Source organism: Triticum dicoccoides, chromosome 6B (genome assembly GCF_002162155.2).
Source record: "Triticum dicoccoides isolate Atlit2015 ecotype Zavitan chromosome 6B, WEW_v2.0, whole genome shotgun sequence".
NCBI classification, from domain to species: Eukaryota; Viridiplantae; Streptophyta; class Magnoliopsida; order Poales; family Poaceae; genus Triticum; species Triticum dicoccoides.
The window spans coordinates 707,715,222-707,742,718 of NC_041391.1; the positions used below are offsets into that span (position 1 = coordinate 707,715,222).

At 44.5% G+C, this 27,497-nt stretch overlaps 1 protein-coding gene across 1 annotated transcript; it reads left to right on the forward strand.

Moving 5' to 3' along the window:
- The first annotated feature begins 19,875 nt into the window (after positions 1-19,875).
- Positions 19,876-26,209, forward strand: LOC119326246 (pathogenesis-related protein PR-4-like). Its single transcript, XM_037599931.1, has 4 exons — positions 19,876-20,066; position 22,672; positions 25,450-25,518; positions 25,866-26,209. The coding sequence occupies exons 1-4, from the start codon at positions 19,876-19,878 to the stop codon at positions 26,040-26,042; spliced, it is 438 nt and encodes a 145-aa protein (XP_037455828.1). The 3' UTR covers positions 26,043-26,209.
- The last annotated feature ends 1,288 nt before the right edge of the window (positions 26,210-27,497 follow it).

Genomic DNA, 27,497 nt, shown 5'->3' on the forward strand with positions numbered 1-27,497 from the left:
TTCGAGCTATGGTAATCACGTGCCCTGAAGGCCAAGGCAGTGTCTGAATCTGAATGTGAAGATTCTGGTAGCAGCCTTGGTGATCCTGAAGAATTGAGCTAGGATCTAGCACTGCTCGTGAAGAAGTTCCAGAAGTTCTCAAGACGTGGTCCCATTGGAAAATCCTCAAGAAGCAGTAATTCCTCATCCAGTGACTATAAGAGAAGGCTATGCCACAAATGCAAGAAACCTGGTCACTATATTCAAGATTATCCTCAGTGGAAAAGGAATTAAAGAAGAAGAAATACAAGGATTACAGTTCTGATGACGCTAAGAAGAAGAAGAAATCGTCAAAGTCTTCATCGTCAAAATCCTCGAAGTCTTCATCTCACAAGAAGAGCAGCTCCAAGAAGGCTCAGTCATTCATTGGCAAGGAAATGGACTCTGAAGTTGAATCTGAGGAACATGAGGAAGAGGAGGCATCTGAGGAGTCCGAGTCTGGTGTGGCAAGTCTGGCTCTCGCTACTGCATTCGTCAACAAGTCCATCTTCAACTCTGAAGAAATTGACCTCACCAACAAGGCTGATGAAGATAATGATGACTACGCTCCCACCTATTGCTTCATGGCAAAGGGTGCAAAGGTACACACATATACCTCCTCTGAATCTAGTGAGAATGAATCTGATGAAGATCTCAAGCCCAACTACTCTAAACTTGCTAAGATTTTTGTACAACAACAAAGGGCTTTTGAAAAGGTTCAAAACATGCTAGACAAAAGTGATGATATGTTGGGTGAAGAAATGGATCGCACTAAAGCCCTGACTGAAAATCTTCAGAGACTTCAGTCGAGGTTTGACAGCCTTCAAGGTCATCATAACACTCTCTTATCTGATCATGAGAAGCTTTCTTATGAATTTCTTCAAAGAAAGCAAGATCTTGAGAATCTAAGAGTGAGTTATGAAGATCTTCAGAAGGAGCACGATTCATTGCTAGCTCAACAAATCAGCGCTTCTCAAGAAGAATTTGTTCCTCCATGCTTAAAGTGCATTGAACATGAATCTGCTAATTCTTCACCTGAATGTTCAAATGCTTCAACTGTTACAAATTCTTCACCTGCCTTTGCTATCACTAATTCCTCATCTGAGGACATTGCTAGTATCACTGACAATGCAGGGCAGAAGGAATTGTACATGACAGGCATGTACAAAAGCCTCAAAGGGCATCAGACTCTTTGTGATGTGCTTAAAAAGCAGATCCTCAACAGAAACCCTAGGAAAGAGGGTATTGCCGTTGAGAGGAAACTCAATGCTGATGGAACATATTGGAAGCTTGAGCAGTACCCCAAAACATCATGGGTTGCTGCAAAGGGACCTCCAGTTGATCCATCTAACTTATCTGGCTTTACATGTGAATCTCCTCATTCTTCTGATGAGTCATTTGACTCCAACTATAAACTGTTCAAAAATCAGAATGGTGAAGTATTTGCTAGATATGTTGGCACTAACTGTAGGAACGGTTCTCCTATAAAGAAAATCTGGGTTCCCAAGAAATGCCTTGAAAGTCTTCAGGTGAATGTCCTCATGACACCACCTGTGAAGAATAGGAACCCCAGATCGAACTCTTCATATGGATCCAAGTCCTCATGCGGACCAAATTCCTCAAAAGGATCAAAGTCCTCATATGATTATCATCGTGCTAACAACTCTGTTTCGTAGGGAAGAGCTAAGGGCTATGAATATGTGCATTATTCTTCACACCATTATGTTCATAAGTCCTCGAAGAATTTCTCTGCCTATTCATATGCTTACCCTAACTCCTCTTATGTGAAACGAAATGGATTGGCCTCTATGCCACCATTCTCTTATGGAGCTCGCAGAGTGATGAACTCTTTGCCACCCCTTCAGATGTGGGTGGTGAAGAAAAAGAAATAATCTCTTCTGCAGGGTCCGGTCTCCAGACGTGCTTTAACGTCCGAAGAATTTGCTGGGGGCCTGACAAAATTGCCTAAAAGGACGCAGGCTAATCATGAAGAAATGAACCTTCATTTCACACGTCCTCCTACTGCTATATCTGTTTTACTGCTTGATGAAATTCATGATGAACTTGATATCATATTCTTCACTGACGAAGTATATGAGATCGTAAGTTGCACTAATTCATCTGCAGGATGATCAACCCAAAGCCAATGAGTGGGTCCTCGATAGTGGATGTACAAATCACATGACTGGTGACAAGAATCTATTGATGGATGCTCCCTTATCACCATCACATCTGAAGCATATCATCTTTGCTGACAAAGGCAAAAGTCAGGTATTGGGTCTTGGTAAGGTTGCGATCTCTAAGGACATACACATGGAAAAAGTCATGCTTGTTGAGTCCTTAGGATACAACCTCATGTCAGTCTCAATGCTTTGTGATCTTGGTATGGTTGTTGTCTTTGGCAAGTATCGTTGTGTTGTGATTATGGAAGCTGACAATTCCAAAGTCTTCGAAGGCTTTAGGAGAGGAGACTTGTATATTGTTGATTTCTCTACAGGACCACAACCAGCCGTGTGCCTACTTGCAAAAGCTTCAGAAGGCTGGCTATGGCATCGTCGACTTGGTCACGCAGGCATGAGGAATTTGCACACGGTTGCGAAGAAGAAGCATGTAATTGGCATTGAGAATGTCAAATTCCTCAAGGATCACTTGTGTGGAGCTTGTGAAGCTGGAAAAATGACCAAGGCCAAGCATCCAGCGAAGACTATCATGACCACTACTCGTCCATTCGAATTGCTTCACATGGACCTCTTTGGTCCTAATCATTACTCAGCCATCACTAATGATGCATCTCTATATGGCTTTGTTATTCTTGATGATTACTCTAGTTACACATGGGTATACATTGTTACTTACAAACATGAAGTGCAGGAAGTCTTCAAACGATTTTCCTCGAGGGCTTCAACCAACTTTGGTGTGAAGATCAAGCACATTAGGAGTGACAATGGAACTGAGTTCAAGAATTCCGGTCTTGATGACTATCTTGATGAACTTGGTATTACTCATGAGTTATCTGCTCCTTATACTCCTCAGCAAAATGGCGTCGTGAAGCGCAAGAACAAAACTCTTGTTGAGATGGCTCGTACTATGCTTGATGAATACAGAACGCCTCGTCGTTTTTGGATTGATGCAATTGATACCGCGTGCCACATCATCAACAGAGTATATCTTCACAAATTCTTCAAGAAGACTGTCTATGAACTCCTCACTGACAAGAAACCCAATGTGAGTTATTTCATTCGGTGCTGAATGTTGGATTAGAGATCCTCATCACAATGCTAAATTTGCACCGAAAGCACATGAAGGTTTTATGCTTGGTTACGGAAAGGACTCGCACACCTACAGAGTCTTCAACAACGCTCTTCACAAGGTTGTTGAAACTGTAGATGTGCGGTTCGATGAGACTAATGGCTCGCAAATAGAGCACCTACCTTCTGTGATAGATGAACCAGCACATGAGGATTCTATCAAGTTCAAGGTGACTGAGGATGTCATTCCTACTGAACAATCTGCCGAAGAATTCATTCCAGAACGTGAAGAACGTCTAGCTGATGCACCTGAAGATAATGCTGAAGAAAATGGTGCTGAAGAAAATGCTGATCAAATTCCTCGACGACAACCAGCTCATCCTCGCGTTGCAAAAGAAGTGCAAGTTGAAAAGATCATCGATGACATTGAAGCACCAGGTCCTCTCACACGCTCAAAAGCTTCATATTTATCTAACTTTTGTGGGCACTATGCTTTTGTCTCTATCACATAGCCCACTAAGATAGATGACGCATTTCTGGAGCCCGAGTGGATTCAGGCCATGCAAGAAGAATTACATTAGTTTGAGCTCAACAATGTCTGGGAACTGGTCAAACGTCCAGATCCTCGCAAGCATAATAACATTGGCACAAAGTGGATCTACCGCAACAAGCAAGATGAAAATGGCCTTGTGGTGAGGAATAAGGCACGACTTGTAGCTCAAGGCTACACACAGGTTGAAGGAATTGATTTTGATGAAACTTTTGCACCTGTTGCTAGACTTGAGGCTATTCGCATATTACTTGCTTATGCTAACCATCATGATATCACTCTATATCAAATGGATGTGAAAAGTGCATTCCTCAATGGTAAGCTTGAGGAAGAAGTATATGTTGCTCAACCCCCAGGTTTTGAAGATCCAAAGAATCTTGACAAAGTCTTCAGACTCAACAAGGCCCTCTATGGCCACAAGCAGGCCCCTCGGGCGTGGTATGATACCTTGAAGGAATTCTTCGTGAAGAATGGCTTCACACCCGGTTCACTCGACCCTACTCTCTTTACTAAATCTTATGATGGTGAACTGTTTGTGTGCCAAATATACATTGATGATATTATCTTTGGCTGTACTGACCAACGTTATAGTGATGAATTTGCCTATATGATGAGTGAAGAATATCAAATGTTTATGATGGGAGAGTTGAAATTCTTCTTAGGTCTTCAAATTCGTCAACAGCGCAATGGCATATTCATATCTCAGGAGAAATACCTCAAGGATGTTCTGAGGAAATTCGGCATGCAAGATTGCAATGGCGTCAAAATTCCAATGCCCACAAATGGCCATCTATGCACTGATGAAAATGGTATTGACTTTGATCACAAGGTATACCGCTCCATGATTGGTTCTTTATTGTACTTATGTGCATCTAGGACAGATATAATGCTTAGTGTTTGCATGTGTGCCCGATTTCAAGCTGCACCGAAGGAATCACACCATAAGGCTGTGAAGCATATTCTTCGATATCTAGCTCACACACCAACACTAGGATTATGGTACCCCAAGGGCACTACTTTTGATCTCATTGGATATTCTGACTCTGACTATGCTGGTGATCGTGTGGACCGCAAGTCAACATCTGGTACTTGTCATTTCCTCGGACGATCTTTGGTCTATTGGTCCTCGAAGAAACAGAACTGCGTATCACTGTCTACTGCGGAAGCTGAGTACATTGCTGCTGGTTCTTGTTGTGCTCAATTGCTGTGGATGAAACAAACTCTCAAGGACTACGGCATCAACGTGAAGAATGTGCCTCTCTACTGTGATAATGAGAGTGCCATCAAGATTGCTCACAACCCAATTCAGCACTCGAAGACAAAGCACATTCAGATTCGTCATCATTTTCTTCGCGATCATGTGTTGAAGGGCGACATCTTTATTGATCATGTGAAGACTGAAGAACAGCTAGCCGATATCTTCACAAAGCCCTTGGATGAGAAGATATTTAGCAAGTTGCGATGTGAGCTAAATATCTTAGAATCTTCGAATGTTCTTTGAAAAGGACACACATCCTGACACTTATGCAAAATGGATGACTTAGATGTGCAACACATGAAGAAACGTTTTTCTTCAATCAATGAAGAACAACACTCTAAGTGTGAAGAAATTAATGAAGAATTTGATTCACAGAACCCTATGACAATTGTACGCGGTGTCTGAAATCATCATTCTTACACGGTGGGTCACGCCACCACCAAAATTGAAAATCTTCAATTTGAGTTTTTCCTCAGTTTTTGAAATTCTTCAGTTTTTCAAATTCTTCAACTTTGCAAAATTTTCACTATTTCCGTCGTTCTTCTTCATTGGCTATATATATATATATATATATATATATATATATATATATATATATATATATATATATATATATATATATATATTGTCCTCTACAGCATTCACTTATGGCTATTTCTTCAAGTTGCATTTTCTGCTAAGTGAATGTGATCGGACCCTTCCCCCTCTATGCTATACTCAACCCAATCTATTCACAAATTCTTCATGTGCGTTCTATTTGAAACTCATTCAAAATCTTCACTGTGTCCTTGTCAGCTGAAGAAATTGCGAACGGAACTTTAAAACTAATCTTATCCAAATTTTCGGTTTTGCCGCTCAAACCGTTCCGCATCTCACAATAGACTTATCTATTCACCCACGATCTAACACGATCTCCACTTTTCAGTACGTGGGTGACACATATCAAGCGAATGAGAAAGGTCAAGGCATGTTCGTCCTAAATCTTCGGGCGAACAGTTTTTCACCGTGGCTATAAATACCCGTCTCCCCTTCCTCACTTCCTTTACTCCGCTCGACCGCTCTCTCTCTCGCTCAAGCTTCTCAAACCCTAGCGCCGCTGCTACTCCATCGTTGTCGGTGAGGAAGAGATTCACTGCCTCGAGCTCGTCACCGTCGTACTCGCGCCTGCCGCGGAAATCTTCACTCCGCCGCCGCCGTAGCTGTCTTCCTCCGCCGAGTTAGGGCGTGGAAGATCTGAACTGACGAGCTTCAAATCTACACTTCTCAGTTCGTCGTGTTCTTCATCCAGGGTAATTAAAAGTTACTTTTACTGCCCTCTTTGATCCAAATTTTCTCTACAAAATCTTTAAAGGTGTTTTATTCTTCAAATCCTCACACACAAAACACCTCACTAGTCATCTGTTCTTGATTCGTTTCTCTAAGCATCATTTTTCTTCAAGATTCCTCAATTGTGTGGATCTTCGATCTATACAACTCTGGAACCTAAGACAAAGAACGCTTAGTGAAATTCTTCAAGGCTCATCTGGTCAAATTCCTCAAACTTGTTGTTTTTGGAAAACCTTCTGAGAAGGGATATGACCTCTCCAAATTCCTCGCAACTATACTCTGTTCACAGGTACTTATGTCCGCTGCTGAATCACTAGGTTCTCATCAACTTAACTCATTTGCAGCGTTCCTCGAAGAAAAGTTGCACACTTCTTCAGAGACTTTGATTGTTCAAATTCCTCAACTGAAGAATATGGCAGACGGAAAGAAGCCACAGAAAGGAGGAAAGAGGCCTGAGGTCATGACTTCTTTTGAAATACCCGAGGACATCTATGCTGACTATTGCACACCTGATGAAGCCAAGTTCGGAAAGGAGAACAAAAATCAGCGCAAGGTGCGCATACAGAGGATTGAAAGGAGATGGGCAAGAGAATGGAGGGAGTACAGGTATGTTACTCCAAAGTACATGAAGAAATTCGCACTTAATCCTTCACGCCCAAGAGCTCCATTGGCACCTGGCCAAGAAACTGACCCCACCAGCATCAAGCGTGGTGAGGATTTTCCTGAAGAATGGGCCAAGCGTCAAGCCAAGTTGGCGAGACAAGCGAAAGAAGTAGTCAGGAAATTCAATGAAGACTCTGCTACTGCTGCTGCCACTGAGGCCTCTGTCAAACCAAGAAAATCTATGGCAAAGAAGCCCGCACACAAGCCAAGTGCTTCAACAGCTGCGCCCTCACGGACAATTTCCTCAGCAATGCCCTCACGGCCTGAATCTTCAAAGCCCTCACGGCCAATTCCTCATGCAGCTCCTGCTCCTCAAAAGTCCTCAGCAGCTCCTCCAAAGTCCTCAGCACCTGTGCATCAGCCACGTGCCAAAGGACTGCAGGCATCTCTATTGCCTCTGGTGTCTCAGAAAGTTCCTTAGCTGCACCAAATTCTTCATCAGGCCCCACACTACTGAAGACAAAGGCAACTGCTGGACGAGGTCCTTGGCCAAGTCCGAAGAAGAAACAGGTTGCCTTCCAAGTGCCATCTGATGATGAAGCTGATGATGATGAACTTGCAGACATCATCAGAGACAGGCAAGTTAGGGCTGCTAGAGCCAAAGGCACACCTGTGCCACTGCTTTTGGATCCAAGGGCGATCCTTGAATACATTGATCTCTGGCACAAGGATCCAGACACCCCTATGCCTGATTTTCATTTGACTCCTGGACAAAATCACATGCTGACCCATTTCAACACTGAAGATAAATGGAAATTTGAGAAGGCTAGGCAGATCAAGAAGGCTCAGTTCAGGAAAGAGAAGTTCCTGAGGAAAAATGTTGTCAGAATGACAACTGAGGAACTCCTCAAGATCCAGTCTGAAATCAAAGCCCTCAGCGATGACTTCGATGCCTATTATGCTGATTGCCAAGGAGCAAAAGTCAGATTTGTCAACTTGACAAAGAAGTTCACCAATGTTGCACCTCCAACGCAACAAGAAGTTCCTCAGGCTGGAGCCTCTGCTCAGCCTACTGAAGAACATGCCAGCACCGCTGATGATTTTCAGCCTGCTGAAGAAAATGCTAGTTCCAGGGCTGATGACTCCATTCCAGCTGCTGAAGAAATTGCCAGGGCATCCTCTAGTGGTGCACCTGAAGAAACTGAAGAAATCAGGGCAACTGCATCAGTTGCGCCTGAGGAAATTCAAACAAGTTCCTCAGCTCCTCCCGCGCCTACACCAACTCCTATCCTTCCATCTGCATCAGATGTGAAGAAGACCAAGGCTGCTGAGCGAGCTGCAGTGAAGAAAAGGAAAGCATCAGCTGCGTCAAATTCTTCAGCCGCGAAGAAAATGAAGCCTATGACCAGCTCGTTTGAAAATCCGATTGATGATGTTCCGATTTCCACCATGCCATCAAAGGACCTTGTTCCTTTTGGTGAAGATTATGTGATTCCTAGCGGATCTGATGAAGAAAATCATTCTGCTGCTTCGTCAGAGCAGATTGATGAAGAAATTGAAGTGGATGCAATCCCTTCAACACCAATCACTTCCTCGCCTATGCCTCAGTTCACAGCTGAAGAGGCTGGCGTTGAAGAAATTGACGACGAAGACATGGATATTGGATGCACTACGCCTGTGATGAATGATGACTTTTGGGAAAGTCAGCATCCCAATTCTCCACTCTTCACCCCAATTCAACAAATACCTCAGTCCCCTGCACCAACTATTCAACTGGGCTCTGAAGAAACTCATCCCACCTCATCTGTGCATGAAGAAATTCTAGCCACTAGTGCTGAAGAACCTGCTGCTGCTGATCCTCTGAACACGCAGACTGCACATGAAGAGGAACCAGAAAATCCTTAGCCTGAAGAACCAGAGATTGCGATTCCTGAGGTAGTGATGCAACTCACTGACACTCCTCTGCCAAAACCAAAGGATCCATTCTCGCGCAAGCAAAAGTTCAAGGCTGAAGACTTCTTTGGCGAGCATGTTTTCTTCACTGATTACAATCCATATGATTCTGCTCGCATAAGGAAGAGGCGTTTCTGGGCTGCTAGTCAAGCCAACTTTTATTCCTCTGTGCTATTCGACAAAGACAAAGTCTTCAATCATGCACACATTCCTCACGTGGACATGGAATCTCTGTCAGGCTTCGAAGCATTCCTCAGTGTTCTTCACGATCCTGGATTGCTGAATTTCTGCACTGACATTTGTGATTGGAATGAAGAACTCATTCTTCAATTCTATGCGACGTTGCACATCACAGGAAATTCTGAAGATGTGAACTCATGGGTGCTGGACTGGATGTCAGAAAATACTCACTACAAGGCACCAGCAACTGAATTGCTTCGTGCCCTCCCACTCAGTCCTCCCCTTGACGGTGCTCGTTGCATCTACAGTGAACCTGAGCTTACAAATCATTACATGCAAGTGCTGATGAAGCCTTTGAAGCCAGGGCAGGCCCCACGAACCAAATTCCTCGTCAAGGAATTACTATATGTGCCTCGGACTGTCTATCGCATTCTGACGAAGACAATGAGTCCTATCAAAGGCCACGACTCAAATGATGAAGAAGTCGTTGGCATCATGAAGAATATGCTTTTCAATATCATTCATGGCGTTCCCGTCAACTTCCATGATTTCTTCATGAGGACTCTGGCGAATATTGCTACGTCACCATTTGAGCTGAAGCCTTATGCACCATGGATTATGAGGTTCATCAGGACAAGGTCTTCACTCAATTACAAGGCTGATACTCTGAACCACTGCAGCTACTTGCCTCCAATTGAAGTCCTCAAACGGACATTTTCCTCAGCTGATGACAAAGGCAAGGCAACTGCTGTGATAGATGAAGGCATTCGTCCATTGGATGGTCAATTTCGCAAGGCTGCATCCTACTCCACTAATGATGACTCTGCCACACATGACTCTGCCGCCAACAACTCTGCCAAGCAAAATCCTCAAGCCACAGCACCCAGGGTGATGACTGATCGTGAGTTACTCCTCAGTCTTCATCAGAAAGTTGATCGCAATCATAAATGGGTCAAGTGTCAGTTTGGTTCAATTCTTCACAAAATGACCTCAACACACAATGCAGTGAAGAAAAACCAATACTACCTCCATGAAACCTTCAACCGTACCTGGGCTGTCCTATCTCATGTCTATAGCGCAGAAGATCTGGAGAAAATGGGTCTCAAAGAAGAATTTGACTGGTCTACACCTCCGCCAAAGAAATTCAAGAAGGTCAAGGTTCCTTCATTGGTGGCCAGCTCCTATTCTTCATCGCGCGACACTGATGAAAATGAAGACTTGGACGACACTGCGGCAGGCCCTACTACAACAACCGACCCCAACAACGCTGGCGCTCCTCCATCAACTTGATATTTTTCAGGGGCGTTAGTCCTCAGTTTCGATCCTTTTGGTCATTTGATGACAAAGGGGGAGAAATTTGAGTTAGTCTTCAAGCGGGTCTATTATATGGGCGTTTTTTTTGCTAAGTTACAACTCTCGTTCTTCTGAAACTTTTATTGGATCGAGTTGTAATCTTAAACCCGATGGTGCTCTGATACTTTTGATGTGTTCCTCTGCATGCTTATTCTTCGTTATATGTTAATACACGCATGCTGAATTACATCAGTCACCATATTTCATCATGCATTTCAAATTCTTCATATTATATGTCAAATGCGTGTATGAATTACAAGATATAGGGGGTGATCTCCATGATTCAACTCTTCAAATGTGCATTGCCTCAAAAGCAAATTCCTCACTATGCACATCTTCAGGGGGAGTTCTTCTATATCTTGCAATCAAATTCCTCAATATCAGTATTTACACTTCATATGTTTATCCCCGTTGAGGGGGAGATTGTAAGTGCATCTAGTGCCCCTTAGTGATTTTGGTGTATTGAAGACTTATAGGTTAAGGGACTAATGTGTATATGAGTGTACACAGGTCTATAAGTCTATGAGGAGTTTGATATTTACAGAGAAAGTCGACCCCTAAAAATGAAGTTCTTCGACTGACGACTTTGGTATTCTGAAGACTTTCTGAAGACTTTGAAAGTGAAGAAATTGGTGTGACCTTGAAGACTTGGTATTCATTTGAGGAACATGAAGCGTGAAGACTTTTGTTTTCATAGTTTAGTTTTCTCTTTCTTGAGTCATAGGAAACACCGTACTGTTAAAGGGGGTCGAGGAAATACTAAGGAAAAAATTCCATGTGATGCTCAACTCAAAATCCTACACCTACCAATCCCTTCGAGTGAAGCCTTTGGAAATCTCATACAGTTCAGTCAATTTCTTCAGTGACAGAGACGAAGTTCTTCTGGTCGCTCAGGAATTTGTTCTGACTGCGGAGTTAGGAATTCGCCAGTGCGGATTGCCTACACAGTGACGAACATGATAGCCCTGAGGAATTTGAGAGTCAAATTTCCGACCGTTGCTGTGCTACGCGCCAGCTGTCCCAAAATATCTTATCCACCTAACGGTCATATCATTGAAGGGCATTTATGACTTATCATGTCGGGCTGCTCCCTAGGCTATAAATAGCCGCCCCCTACAACCACTAGCTGGTTGGCTGTTCCGAGAGAAACTGACACTTGTCATTTGAGAGCATCCCATCCTCCGAGGACTTTGAGCGAAAATCATCGAGTGAGGAAAACCCAAAACCAAACCCCTACAAACCCAAAGTGATTGAGCATCACTGAAGAGATTGATCCTACGTGGATCCGATGCTTGTTACCTTTGAAGACTGTCCTTCTTCCAGACGGTTAGGCGTCATGGTCTAGAGCATCCAAGAGGAATTGTGGATCGCCGAGTGACCGAGTTTGTGAAGGTTTGGAAGTAGCCTGAAGACTTACGACGAGTGATTGGACGAGGTCTCTGTGACCTTAGTTCAAGGAGAATACAGTGAGGACTTGGCGTCCTGAGCTGCGTGCTCAGCGACTGGGTGTCCGGGACTGTGTGTCCTCGAGTTTAAATACTCAGCCGCTCCAACCAGACGTACAACTGAAACAACAGTTGGAACTGGTCTACCAAATCATTTCCTTCACCAACCTTACTGGTTCTATTTCCTCAACTCATTCATTTCCTCATTACTGTGTTGAGTGTTTGTTCATATCTGTGTTTGAAGACTTTGACTGAAGACTTTCTCAATTTCCTTAGTTTAATTTCTTCAGCCTGTTTGTCTTCATCTTGAGTTATCCTGTGATTACGCTTTCTGTACTCTGTGATTGTCTTCATTTCATCATGATGACCATGCATGTATTCTCTTATGCTTACTTCTGAGTACTTATTCCGCTGCAAGTAGTTCTTCGCTAAGGAATTTCCTCACCGGCAAATTCCTCAGTGAAGAATTCATAAAAATCGCCTATTCACCCCCCCTCTAGTCGATATAACGCACTTTCATACTACCCCAACCTTGCCTCCACTGCCAAACACAAACTTGATCATCGGTCCCTGTCCTGTGTGTTCCTTGGGTATCCCTCCGACCACCGCGGGTAGCGTTGCTTCGATCCCTCCTTGCATCGTGTTATCACCTCGCGCCACGTCTACTTCAACGAGACGGATTTCCCTTTGCTACACCACCACCCCATCACACAGTCGTGGCCTCGCCACCTGCCTTTGCACTGCCCATGTTGCAGGGTGCCCGTGCTCGAGCAGTCTCCTCGCGCGCGTGACTCGTGCGTCTCCACCAACGCAGTCACGGGCGACACGGCTGTGTCCGCCCCGCGCGCGGGCCTCGCGTTCAAGCTCCACCGTCGGATCTTCATCCAGCGGTGTCACGTCTTCACCCAGCGCACCCTGCATGCATCCACATGCAGCCGCTGATCTGCCGATCAACGCTCCTGGTGCACCCCCCCCCCCGACCCCGGCCCTTCGTCTTCAACCTATGCAAGGCCGGCGTCGGGTGGCTCCTCCTCACCGCCACCGGCGCTAGCGGTGCCGCCGGCTCCGCGTCATATGGTGACACGCGTGCAGACCGGCAAGCTCCGCTCCAACCCATGCTACCACGACGGCCTCGTCGCCACTACTTCGCCGGAGGTCGTCTCGCCGGTGCCCTCGTCCGTTCGCGTCACCGTTCGCGACCCGCACTGGCTTGCCGCCATGCGCGACGAGTTCGATGCCCTTGTGCGCAACCGCACTTGGGAGCTGGTGCCTCGTCCTCCCGGCGCCAATCTGATCACCGGCAAGTGGGTCTTCAAGCACAAGTACAAGGCGGACGGGTCTCTCGAGCGTTACAAGGCCCACTGGGTTGTCCGCGGGTTCCGACAACGCGCTGGCGTGGATTACAGCGAGATCTTCTCGCCGGTCGTTAAGCCGGCCACCATCCGCACGGTGTTGACCATCGCCGCGGCGCGCAACTGGCCGGTCCATCAACTTGATGTGTCCAATGCCTTTCTGCATGGCACGCTGGAAGAAGAAGTGTACTACCTCCAGCCGACGGGCTTCGTCGACGCCGCCAAGCCCCACCAGGTCTGCCGCCTCTCCAAGTCTCTCTATGGCTTGAAGCAGGCGCCGCACACGTGGTTCCTTCGCTTCGCTGGCTTCCTTCTGTCCATCGGCTTCACCGCGACGTACTCTGACTCGTCGCTCTTCATCGCCGCTGCGGACCCGACACTGCCCTGCTGCTTCTCTACGTCGACGACATCGTCCTCAGGGCGTCCTCGCCTGCGGCGCTCCGGCACGTCATCGCTCAACTCACCATGGAGTTTGCCATGAAGGATCTTGGTCCTCTCCACTTCTTCCTTGGCATCCGCGTCACGTGCACGACGGCGGGCTTCTTCCTCTTCCAGCAGTAGTACGCCAGTGATATTCTGGATCATGCTGGCATGGACTCCTGTTGCCCGTCTCCCACTCCAATCGACACCAAGGGCAAGCTACCGACCGCAGACGGGCCTCGTGTCAATGATCCGTCCTCCTACCGCAGCATCGTCGGCGCTCTACAGTACCTGACGATCAAGCGCCTGGAGATCGCGTATGCTGTGCAGTGAATCTGCCTTCACATGCACGATCCCCGTGAGTGTCATCTCGGGTTGATCAAGCGTGTGCTCCGGTACGTTCGCGGCATGCCCACGCTCGGTCTTCATCTCCGTGCCTTGTGTATGCTCGACCTGTGGGCGTTCACGAACGCCGATTGGGTGGGCTGCCCCGACACCCGGCGATCCACCTCCAGCTTCTGCATCTACCTCGGTGACGCCCTCGTCTCTTGGTCATCGAAGCGGCAAGACACCGTCTCGCGCTCCAGCGCTGAGGTGGAGTACCGCGGCGTTGTGAATGCCGTCGCTGAGTGCATCTGGCTTTGGCAACTACTTCGCGAGCTGTTTGCCCCCATCAACAAGGCCACGCTGGTGTACTACGACAATGTCTCTGTCGTCTACCTGTCGGCCAATCCAGTCCATCATCGCCAGATGAAGCATATGGAGCTGGATATCCTCTTCGTTTGCGAGCGGGTGGCGCTTGGCGAGTTCCCGTTCTTCACATTCCCACGCAACAACAACTTGCGGATATCATGACGAAGGGACTGCCGTCAGAGGTCTCCCGTGACTTTCCGGTCCAGTCTTTGCGTCGCTGCCGCCGACGTCACGACTGCGCGGGGGTGGGGGGGGTTAGACTAGGTAGTCATCCCGTATGTGCTCCTGTATAGTATGTCATACGTAGAGCTTTGATCGTGCAGCAGTTTTGCTTGAGTAGTGCTGCAAGTCGTCATGTTAGTGGCTCACCCACGATCTCGCTCGGCTCGGGCCAGCACCTTGTATAAACCTCGCAGCCCCGAGCATAATCGATGTGTGTTGTGTCCATTCTCTCCCGCCTCCGTAACAGTAATCTCATCTCGTCTTGCTTTGGAGAAATTTAGTTTCTGAACCACCTTTTCAAACCAGATAGCATGCTGTGTGTTGTCGCTAAATGATCATAAACATCATCATCTGCAATACTCTACTACAACTTGAACCGATTTATTATTTTCTTCTAGAAACTCTATTATTTTCGGTCATCGTACATCCATTGCCGGCTCATCTTCATTACACAACACCGAAAAGACCGAATTAATACAAGTTCATACACACTTATTCTCATAAAACAACATACAAACTCTCTAGCTAAATCATTTAAATGTAACAACAAATGCGATCAAGATCGCAACTAAGGTAACAATTGATCCAACAGCATAATGATACCAAGCCTCACTATTAATGGCATATTTTTTAATCTTTCTAATCTTCAAGCGCATTGCATCCATCTTGATCTTTTGATCATCGACGACATCGGCAACATGCAACTCCAATTCCATCTTCTCCTCCTCAATTCTTTTCAATTTTTTCTTCAAATACTCGCTTTCTTGTTCAACTAAATTTAACCTCTCGACAAGAGGGTCGGTAGGAATTTTCGGTTCACATACCTCCTAGATAAAAACATCTATGTCAACTTGATGGGCATAATTTGTCATAAAAACGAATTGCAAAAAATACTTATAAAAGAGAATATAGCACATAAGAATCATAAACCGGACGAGGGCCGACGGGGACGGATATCAAAACCATGCCACTATGTATAACAAACAACGTACGGGTAAGAAAATTATACAAGTAACTATCTAAATCACACAAACATGAATTTTTTTATATAAAAAGGATAAGAACAAGAGGCTCACCAAGGTGGTGCCGGCGACGGGACGGTGCGGGCGATCGACGGTGGTTAGGATGGGGACGGGAATGCACTAAGTAAACCACATACCTACACATGCAAACTAAGAAGTTAATTTGAGCTCAAAATGCATATAAATCAAATAAACTAGCACATATAAATACTCCCAAACTAAAACCCACAAATCATTATACTTATAGAGCATTGCAAGAGCTAATCTAGCAACGAGAGATGAAAGGACAAAGGGTCTGACCTTTGTGAACACTTGGATGGATGGGGTGCCTTCAAACCATGACAAATTTTTGCAAAAATGGAGGATGAGCTCGAGCAAGAGGGGAAGAACAGAGAGGAGAGAAAAGGGAAAGAATAAAGAGCTCGGGCTCGACGAAGGGTTTATATAGGAGCATCTTTAGTCCCGGTTCATGACACAAACCGGGACTAAAGGTTAGCCTCTAGTCCCGGCTTGTGTCACGAACCGGGACTAAAGGTGCTAGTGGGGCCCCAGCCAGACACCAGTCTGACACCGGCCTGCCACCGCCCCTTTAGTCCCGGTTCGTGTCAAGAACCGGTACTAGAGGTTCAACATGAACCGGGACTAATGATTCCCGCCTCCCTAGCCATTGGAACCGGCACTAATGGTCACATTAGTACTAGTCCGTTTACAAACCGGGACTATGAGTCTCACATAAAGTCGTTTTTCTACTAGTGGGTATACTCCATGTTGCCATCCCTGATGGTCTGTCCTGGAGTGAAGGACTCAACTTGGCCAAGGTGGCCATTTGAGTTGGCGAAGAGAGGGTGCTGCCGAAGACGAACATTTGCTCAGGTACAAAAGTCGAACCGGCCCCAGCCTGCTAATTGGTCTTGATTTGCATCGATCTGCGATGATCACCTAGCAGGACATGCAAGGGCCACCACAGATAGAGCTAAATCCGATAGATCTCGAGGTAGTTGATCCTAAGCCAGATGTCTTGAATGAGGGTAACAAGGACACAAGGTTTTTCCCAGGTTTGGGCTCTCATGAGGATATAACACCCTACGTCCTGCTCTGATTGTCTTATTGTGTTGGGTGTACAAAGTACAGATAATCTACCACGAGATTGTAATGTTTATATGAGCTCCCCCCCCCCCCGGTTTATATAGTTGTCGGGGGTCCTAGGGCTACCTGATCCTAGTCGGCTACTTGCAGGGAGGAAAAGTCCTCCACGGATCTAGCGTCGAGTATACGTGAAGTATTCTAGACTTTCTTGTAATCGCCATGGGCTGCCCAGAGTGGCCTAGGACGGAACTGACATGGGGGACCTCGGTCTGCCCACTAGTTCAGGAGTCGACATTATGAGAGCCCCCCTAGCCAAGACACCATCAAGGACCGCACTGTGTGACTTTGTTCATCTCCCGGACACTCCTTTCATTGAGTTGCGGAATTTGGCCCATAGTGGAATTTTTCACACTATCATTGAGTTGCAACAATCCATAAATAAGTTCACCTGATAAACTTGGGCGACATGTTGCAACATTGGGAAGAAAATACAAGTCTATGACAATAGGGGCATGTTGCTTCAGGAGGCATGGCATTTCATAGTTCTTGGAGTGACAAACATCTGCCACATATACATGTGGCTAACTTGGACAATATACGGTTATGAACCAAACACACCCTTATACTCTAGAGGCATCTACCAAATTATTCGATAAATTCATATCCTCTAAAGAACCCCACAAATATTTATAGATATTTAACTGCACATATAAACCCACTATAATACAATAAAAGGTGGCTATGTAATTATACTGGTTTGCTTAAGTTTAGGATGTAACAATCCACTACGAGAAAAATATAATTATGATCATCCCAAATTATTTAATAAGTAAAAATATTGCGACAAAGTAAAGTTTTCTTTTAGCACAAGAAAATGTTTCTTAATACAACTTTGATAGTTATATCTAGAAAGTAGTACAACTATAAAGATTATTTGATACAAAATATACCATTGGAAGATCCTCTCTTATATACTTATCAAACACTATAAATCTTTTGTAATGTACTACACATACTATCGAACAAATTCATTGTTAAAGACAACATTTAAAAAGCATGCGCACCTTATAGTTTTTTTTACGAACAAGTGTCTTGTATGGACAAAATAAACATACTTAATGGCAAAGTTGAGTTGCTACAAAGTAAGAATGCTTAGTATAAACATGTGGGCATGATTTTATGATAGGAGAACTTAGGAAAATGCTACTTTTCACCCAATAGAGGTTGGAAGAAGTTAGTTTATGAGATGTCACATCCAATGACTTTCACAAATTATCACATTTTTTAAAACTAATCAGTAATAGTCACACTTTGTCATAACTGATATGGGGTCATGATATTGCCGCTCCATTAGTGCATGAAAGATATATGCTTAGTCTTGAACATAATCCCTATTTTAATAAACGATGACGAAGAATGTAGAACAGACGAAGGACGTAAAACTCTTGAAGATGCAAAGTCCCGCTACCTCTTAGCGCCAAGATGGGTGGCCGAGGCCAGGGTGTAAAAAATCCCATGACGACGACTGCAGCCCTTAACAAATCCCACATGTATGGTTATTCATTTTGTTTTCTCGTTGATTACACTACTTTTTTTTTATTATTCTTTAACATGAAGCTTTTAAAAATCAAGGTGAACATTTTTTTAAATGCATTATAAATATCAATTTTAAATATCAAGGTGAACATTCTATCTACCCGTTTGAATTTCTAATCTCTTCCTTCCCGAACAAATCTAACATAATCGTGAATTGACCCCCCAACCCCCCTATCTCTTCATGTCCAGGTGACTCGCGTTGATTCAGCAACTATCAATGGCATATGCAACCTCTTGCCTCAATTCTGTCGGCTTCCTCTTTGATCTTCACTCGGCGGAACACCGTAAGATAAACGAAGAGGAGGAAGAGCCGTAAATTGGGAATGTTGGAATCTATATTTGGCATATAGTCTTTCAATCCGTTCTTCAGTTTTTTCAACTAGAAAGCCTCTCTAATCGGCAGACGAAATCTATGCGGGTCCATAATGTAGGTAGTCGGCAAAAGCGGCCTGCCGTGACGCAGTAGACAACAACTGCTAATATCGCCACATGGCAAAAACTTTGCCGAGTTATGTTGTTCTAGAACTTGGCAAGCCGAGTTTATTTTGTTTGGCGAGCAGTGGCGGAGACAGGGGGCTAGCAGGGCCCTGGCCCTCCCTAACATCAGGATTTCGCAAAATCAGTACTAATTTGCTGCTAAATATCTATTTTTCAACACTTTGGCCCTCCCCAACCTGTTTTAGTAGAACTTGGCCCCCGATACATATTTTCTGCCTCGGCCACTGTTCGTGAGTTCTCTTTACCTGACTCTCAGCAACAGCATTTCCTGTGCCGAGTCCGGCATGTTGCTGAGAGCTGTACCCAACTTACGTGATTTTTGCCGAGCTCACGTAATTTGACTCTGGGCAAAGCTGTGAAGCAGCCCTTTTTTTCAGTAGGGCTTCTTCCACTTCACATTTATTTCCCGATACAGCCCAAGCTAGCATGCAGATCGGCCAACCTTTCTGGAGCTGGGCGGACGGGATCAGGAGCAGTGATTGGCGCTAGACTACTACTCCTTCCGTCCGGAAATACTTGTCATCAAAATAAATAAAAGGGGATGTATCTAGATGTATTTTAGTTCTAGATACATCCCTTTTTGTCCATTTTGATGACAAGTATTTTCGGACGGAGGGAGTACGATTTAGCATGACAAAACTGACTGAATGTAAGATGCATAGCTGAACACGTGTACAAAAAGTGTGGACCGATAGAAAAAAAAACGAATTGCGTGAAAATGCATCAATGTGGAAAGAGGAAACTGTTTTGTTTCAAGAAAAGTTGTGGTCAAAATGAACCAGCCAGGCAAACTGCGTGGAAGATGTCCACGTCCAGCTTGACTCATCTATGAATTTCCTTTTCTTTTTGTTGGCACATGCACATGATTCCAGAGATGTGGAAAAACTGCACATGGGGAAAGAAAATTCCACCATACGTGCCGGTGCTTCAACTCTATATAGTGCTCCCGGCCGGAAAAGGCTACTCCCATCTCCACCGGCCGACATCATCTCCGTCGCTCCCTGCTAAGCTGCCACTGACCATTGCATACACATCCTGATCCCAAGGCGACGATGGCTGGATGCGTGGCACTGGCGGTGGTCCTGCTGTGCGCGGCGGCCGCCATGGCCGCGGCACAGTCGGCGTCCAACGTGCGCGCCACCTACAACTTCTACAACCCGGAGAAGATCAACTGGGACCTCAACACCGCCAGCGCCTACTGCGCCACATGGGACGCCGGCATGTCCTTGGCCTGGCGCTCCAAGTAGGACGGGGCTTACCTGCGCCGCGTACGTGCGCCCATCCGTGCGCCGCTGCTACGTGTCGCTCATCCCGGCATCTCCTCGGCGTGGCTGTTTTTGGCCGCGAAAAAAAAACAAAATACCAATCCTAATACACGTCTGTTCGGTCCAGCGAGGTCCTCTCGTATTCTTCACCTCTTTACTCCTCTCTCTCTTTCCCGTCAGAGATCGGACATGGAGTAGAGCACGGAGGACGGAGGGGATGAAGCCGCCGCGATGTCCACCCCGTGCTCCCTTACTTCAGGAGGCGACTTCTCTTTTGCCGGATTGCATCTTGTCCGGCTGCTAGCCATGTTCTTCTCTCCTTGGGCGCGCAGCAAGTCAGGGGCAGCTCGAGAGCTCCGACCATGGAGAGGTGGATCTTGGACGGGCGCAGCTGCCTGCAGAGACTCATGAGCTCGAGCGCTCCAGCCCCGACCTGGAGGAGGTGGATAGTGGGTAGGGCAACTGCTTCGACTAGCTGGAGCGCTGCAGCCCGTACATGGAGGCGGCGGATCCCGGGTGGCGCAGCAGCTCTGTACCGCCATGAGTGTGCCACACATAGGCGGAGGCAGCAGACCCGGACGCCGCAGGCTCGTGGTGGAGAGCTCGTGCTGTGCCTTCGTTCGTTCATCAAGAGATTCAGCTCTACTACTTCCACAACAGATACGACACAGCCACACAGGTAAATTTTCTATTTTGCTTTGCTGGTCTCTTGATCTTTGATTTCTTGCTTGTTGGCTAGGAACACGAGTTATGGTTGTGGGCATAGAGATAATTTGGTTGCTTTCTATTCAATCGATGTTCAATAACAAGTTCTAATGAAAAATAGTGTCAATTAAAATCGACTTCACTGCATAGGGATAATTTGTTCGATATTCGATTCAATCCATGGCATCCCCAAATAAAATAAAATAAAAAAATCCATGGCAAATAACAAGAAAACCAGTGTCATCTATGAAATTGATTAAATTGGCTTTAGTACATGGGATAGAGCTTTTTATTTAACAATGGAGTGTCTTAACGAGCGAATGTGAGAAATTTTGTTCTGGCGTGACCAATCCTTTCATCCTTCCATCTTCCACAAGCACGCGGGGTGGTGATGGGGTAGGAAAGGTGAATCGAGCTGGCAGCAGGACCGGCAGTCATGCCATAGCTATAAACTGTTCATGACAAATTGATTAAGTTGGCTTCTGTTCATGGAAGATGACTTGATTTTGTCCTGTCATTATAGTAGAGGAAGAGGTTGCAATACTCTGTTGCTGCAATGCCGAGTTGTGCACTTGGAAATCGGTGCAGATGTGGTTGTTTTGATGACCCTATGCAGAAAAGTAGCAAAGTTTAATGATGCAGAAGTTTCGAAATGATAATAAAACATGACAAAGTAGAATGCTTATACCATTAGTGTATTGTACTGTTGGAATCCTTCCAGCATTCTTTGGTTCATTGGCATCGAGAATGTATTTCCAAGTGACGACTGCATTGAGGCACTTAGCAATGGGTTGTACTGCAAGTGCGGTGCAACCATTTGATTTGTCATAAACTCCAAATGACCCTACAAAAATGATAGATAAATGTCAATAAAATTAAATTTTCTGTGTAAACCAAGCAGGATAGTTTTATACCCTTGATGTGCTTTCAGGTTGTACTTGTAAAGAATCACTAGTCTTCTTTTGTTTTGTTTCTGCTATCTCTAGCATTGAGATTGTATTACCAATTGATGGCTGCACTGAAGCATTTAGGAATGGCTTGTGCTGTAATTGGGGCATACCCATTTGGTGTGTCATAACCTCCAAATTACCCTATAAAAAGTGAAAGATGAATTTCAGCAAAATTAATTTCTATGAAAAAAGTGTGACAGTTTTATACCATTGATGTGCTTGTAAGTTGTGCTTGTGAAGAATCGATTGTCTTCTTTTTCCTTTTTGTTTTTCCTTTCGCCAAGCGACCACTGGGTTTTGCTGACATCGAGATTGTGTTACCAAGCGATTGGTGCATTGAAGCATTTAAGAATGGGTTGTACTGCAATTGCGGCGCACCCATTTGATTTTGCATAAAATCCAAATACCCCTATAAAAAGCGATAGATAAATGTTAGTAGAACTAATTTTTCTATGTGAAACAAATTGGATCGTTTTATACCGTTGATGCGCTTTGAGGTTGTAGTTGTAAAGATTCATGGGTCTTCTTTTCCTGGTTTGTTTTTACTTTCTCTAAACCCCCAGCGGGTTGTGCTGACATGATAATTGTATTAGCAAGCGTTGGGTGCATGGAAGCATTTAGGAATGGGTTGTACAGTAATTGCGGTGCGCCCATCTGATTTGCCATAAGCTCCAAATGACCCTATAAAAAGTGATGGATAAATGTGAGTAAAATTAAAATTTCTATGTGAAAAAAGTGGGACAGTTTCAGACCATTGATGTGCTTTGAGGTTGTACAGGTACAGGATCATCTGTCTTCTTCTTTTTCTTCTTTGTTATTGCTTTCTCCAATCCACAAATGGGTCTTGCTGATCCTCGTGTAGTCTTCTCCTTCTCCTTGATACCTCTTGGCTTGGCAAGCCCCTCGTTGTGTTTTGAAACTCTACTAGAGTCGATAAGCGGACCTGCAACTATAAATTAAAATGTAAGTCTTATACAAAACTCTATGCAATCAATAGTACAATATATACCTCGCGAAACAGAGGAGTCCCCCATATCTGGATCAGGATCAGGATCAGTTCTATTTTTCAACTATTTCTCCACAGCTTCTGCTAGCTGCTCTGCGCATTTAGCAACCATATCATATGTTTCGTCCGATTCAGAGGCACGAGCAGCTATTTTGACAAACATTCTGCACAACTCCTCATAGTAGTTCGACATTTTTGCTTTTCGATCCTCATGTAGATTGCGATTGCTTGTTATCTCTAGAACTTTGGCGTCTATTGTCCACCTTTTCAAGATATATTGTTCAGGGATATGCTTGATATTATTGATATCATGTACCTTTAAGCAATGACGGCATAGAATTCCAGCAAATTCAAACTTCTTGCAACTACAATTCACCCTTTCTTCATTTGGAGCAAATCTAACAACATGCTCACGTTTTGTGTCATGAAATTTTACCGTGTAAAACTTTTGCTCTGTATCACTGTCATCACGAAGGAATGTGTCATAATTCAGGGTCAGAAGCACTTCCTCCTGAAACATCTTGAATATTGCTGGAGTATATGTAGTTACAGCGTGCCTTAATATATAGCTACTTTCTGCCTTCATCTTCGGAGTAGTTTGTGATGCCTTGAAGTCACACTTCACTTCTTCAAATCTTTTATCTGCAACAAGCCGTTCGAAATGCTCGAAAAATGTAAGCATGTCATATTTAATACTGATGTAACGCTTCAGTTCATTGTTCATGCTTTCACTTCTTTGGGTAGTGCTCATGTGGGCAGAGAATGTATTTCTACCATACACTAGTGCCCATTGCTCCCTTTTCTCGAACAACCTTTGGAGCCATGTATTCTCACGTAGTCCATACTTATCAAGCATATCATTCCATGCACTTATAAATTCTTCTTCGTCCTCTATGTCATAGATACAGTGCTGGAAATCACTATTGAACTTCTTATATTCTGGAACAACTCCAGCAAGGTGCTTGTAAGCATTTTGATTCATATGCCACACACAAAGTCTATGGTGAGAGTGAGGTAGGACTTCACTGATTGCCTTGGCCATTGCTGCATCTTCATCGGTAAGAATTGTTTGTGGATGTTTCCCTGACATAACTTTTAGAAAAGTTCTAAAAAGCCAACCAAAACTTTCAGCAGTTTCATCATAAAGAAGTGCAGCACCAAACACAATAGTTTTCTTGTGATTATTCACCCCAACAATCAAACCAAATGGACGCCCATCATTTAGTTTCCTATATGTGGTGTCAAAGCTTATAACATCACCGAAAGTTGCATAGTCTGAGACCATTTTCGAGTCAGCCCAAAATATATTAGTTATCAAATCGTCCTCATCTACTTGAATTGAATAAAAAAAACTTGACATCTTCTGCTACCTTCTTCTCCATGTATTCTAACACTCCCCCTGTATCACCTTTCGCTGCTTGCAATGTTCTTTTTGAGTACAAACGATTTTTCATGTCTTGAGGGATAAAACCAAGGTTTTCTTGTCCACATGCTTCTTTGGCCATAAGATCAATAGTTGCTTTATTAGAAATGCCTACAGACTTTGCGACCTCTGCAGCCGCTATTTGTGCATCGGTCACTTTTCCGTGAGATCTCAAGTACTGGGCCATGGTTCCAGTATCAAGAATGTGGTTATGTGTCTCCTCAAATTCGTAAACCTGATAAAATCCATTCCTAAGACTTATTTTCATATGTGCATTACATCCACATCGTGATTCAGGCCTACTATAACTGAATGTATCTTCTCTCTTATCTTCAGCACGAGTTCCTAATAGTTTAAATCATTGTCTTAGTGCATATAAAAATTATTATACTCCAAACAAATTGCAAGTGGTCCATACCTTGACGAGAACAGAAAAATGTTCTCTGTTGTATTGTATCGGAGTTCTTTACTTTATGCTTACTGCCTCTCCGGACGCTAAAACCCATAACTTCAGCATACTTGTTATAAAAGGAATAAGCCTCTTCATCAGATAAAAAGTTCATTCCAATCTTTGGTACCCTTTTATTAATACGATCTTTCGCATTGCTAGCTGCGGTTTCTTGCACATCCTGTATCAATTAATATGCATTTTAGTTAAAACACAGATATTTAACAACCATGTTTATTTGCCATCAGGGAAAAGGATGATATGAAGAAAACAATCACTAGGAAGATGAAAAGGAGGATATGAAGAATACAAACGAGAATCTCACTGTTGGTGGTTCTGATCCATTATCATCATGGTTCCCATGACCACCCTCTAGAGAAGCCATCAGGGAAGGACAAGAAGATCCTTTGCTTCAGTCTCTAGGTCGCTCCAGACTCAGAGACGTTGCATCTGCTTGACGATGTTGATTGATGAATGATAAAAGAGTCTCCTGATTGTTTCAGCAGGCTCTATTAATCTTTATATTTTCTGGTCCATTCCAATGCGATTTGGAGATAAGGATGTTGTTTTGGCGGGATTAAGAGATCTGATTGGGCGGGATTATTTCCCTCCATAGTTCTATTCAGTTTTGATGATCAGCAAGTATTACGGGTCTTTTTTTTGGGGTAAAGCAAGTATTACGGGTCGATGTGTATTAGGAAGGATAATTTTGATTTTTTTTTCTGTGACAAAAAACGGCCCCACGAGGTGAGGCAGGGATGGGCGACACGTATCAGGGGCGCACGGATGGGCGCATGCCCAGGGCGCAGGCAAGCCCCATCCCTCCAAGTATGGCTGGACTGCCTTTTGCGGGCCCGCTGGGCCCACTGGCCAGGCATCCTGCGGCAAGTGCCTCCAGGTAAGGACTAAGGACTCCATTATAAATTTAACGTCACATTTTTCATAATAAATTATGTTTTTTGAGGATGTTAAGTTTAGTTGATGAGCGTTGCACATTTGCTTCAGTTTGTTTTATTAAAATGTTAGTGTTCTTGCAAACTAAATTTGTCATCAGCACGTCAATGTAAATGGCCATAAAAAGTGTTAGATTTGCCATGCCTAAAGATCGGACGCCAGATTTTTTAGTGTTTCCACTAAGAATAACCTCTTTACTCTATTACATGGACATTTCTTTTTTTTGGCGAATAGATGAACATCATTTGACGTGTTGGCTAATGTTTTTATCATCTGAATCTGAATATATAGGTGACGAACACGGCTACCGGCGCACAGATTACGGTGAGGATCGTTGACCAGTGCAGCAACGGTGGCCTGGACCTGGACTATGACACAGTGTTCAGCAAGATCGACACCAACGGGGTGGGTATGCAGCAGGGCCACCTCACCGTCAACTACCAGTTCGTCGACTGTGGCGATAACTAACGAAGAAATAATTGGTGCTCCCATGCTATGCAAGGGAAAAAAAGATTCTGGATTACAAATAATGATGCACGTCTGCAAATTATAATAAAGTGGAATAAATTTTAATGTGATGAATGGATCCAAGGTTTTCACCCCCTCCTTATGTATGGATGGACTAGGACACAACTATATGGCCAGTTCTTTTCGTGGCTTCTAGAATAAGCTGCAAAAAGCTGCCCCCTACCCAGCTTATTCTAGAAGCCCAACCATTTTTTTTAAAGCCTATTAATTAAGACTTGAATTGTAGGCTTCTAAAAAGAAAATTTTGGTTGGGCTTCTAGAATAAACTGGGTAGGGGGCAGCTTATTCTGGAAGCCCAAAAAAACTAGCAAAAGAACTGGCCCATAGATGTCGTTTGTTGAATGTGGGGCATTCTGGACTTCTACTTTTCTTGTCATCGCCAAGCTTTGCATTTCTTTTTTTGCCCCTCATTTTAGTAGGTTAAATGTTGACTTTATAGCCCTTAATGATCTGGAAGGTTAACTACCATAAAACTTGATTTGATTACTCGTAGATAGGTGCAATTCTGATAGGTGAGTTAGTTCAGTTTCTGACGTATTTAAGCCGGGGATAGGCAGATCCGTGGCATTTGTGGTGTGCTGATCGTTCTTGACCACCACTCACTCGAACTCATGAACTCACTTATGCACACAGATCAAACGATTTTACTATGTACTAAATCAGCCACAATTAATATGGATCGAAGAGAGTAATAATTCTAGGAATTCTGAAATCTTGACACAAGTGTTGACATTCATCACTCAAATCTAGGCTCTACTGCTGTAGGTAAAGCTCCCACGAACATCACCAAGAGAAAACATTAATACCATCAGGAGGGGGGACGAGAACCGGAAGGGGGGACTGGAGATATGGCGGGCGCGGGCCAAAAATTTACAGCTGCCCCCAAAATTATTCGATACGGGCGTTTTACGTGACCTGCGTGGGATGATTTTTCGTCCCGACCCTGCAAAACGATGGTAATTACTCTAGCCCATGTGTCTTGTGTGAAAATCTAGATTTCTTTCATGGAATTACTCCTTTTCTTTTCTATTCGCGCCAACTCTACCAAAGTGTTTCGAGAGCCGGGAACCGACGATGACTTTGGCTGCGACAACAATGCATGTTGGGGACCCTTGCTAGGAATCTTGTTAACTAACGAAGCCTAGAAGTCCAAGTGCAAGGACGTGCCACCATAACCAAGCCAGGATAGCGGAGCAAGCCCACCTCCACCCGACCTGAGTAATCCAACCAAGCCCAAGCTAGGGAGGGTCAGGCAGGGGAGACATTCCAGATCACTCTAGGGCTAGGGTTTTCACCTACCCGCATCTTCTTTCTCTACACCGAGGCCGGGAGCATGTAACCCAAGAATAGATCTTCCCATCGATCCTCACGAGTGCCAGTGAGTACTCGAGCAAC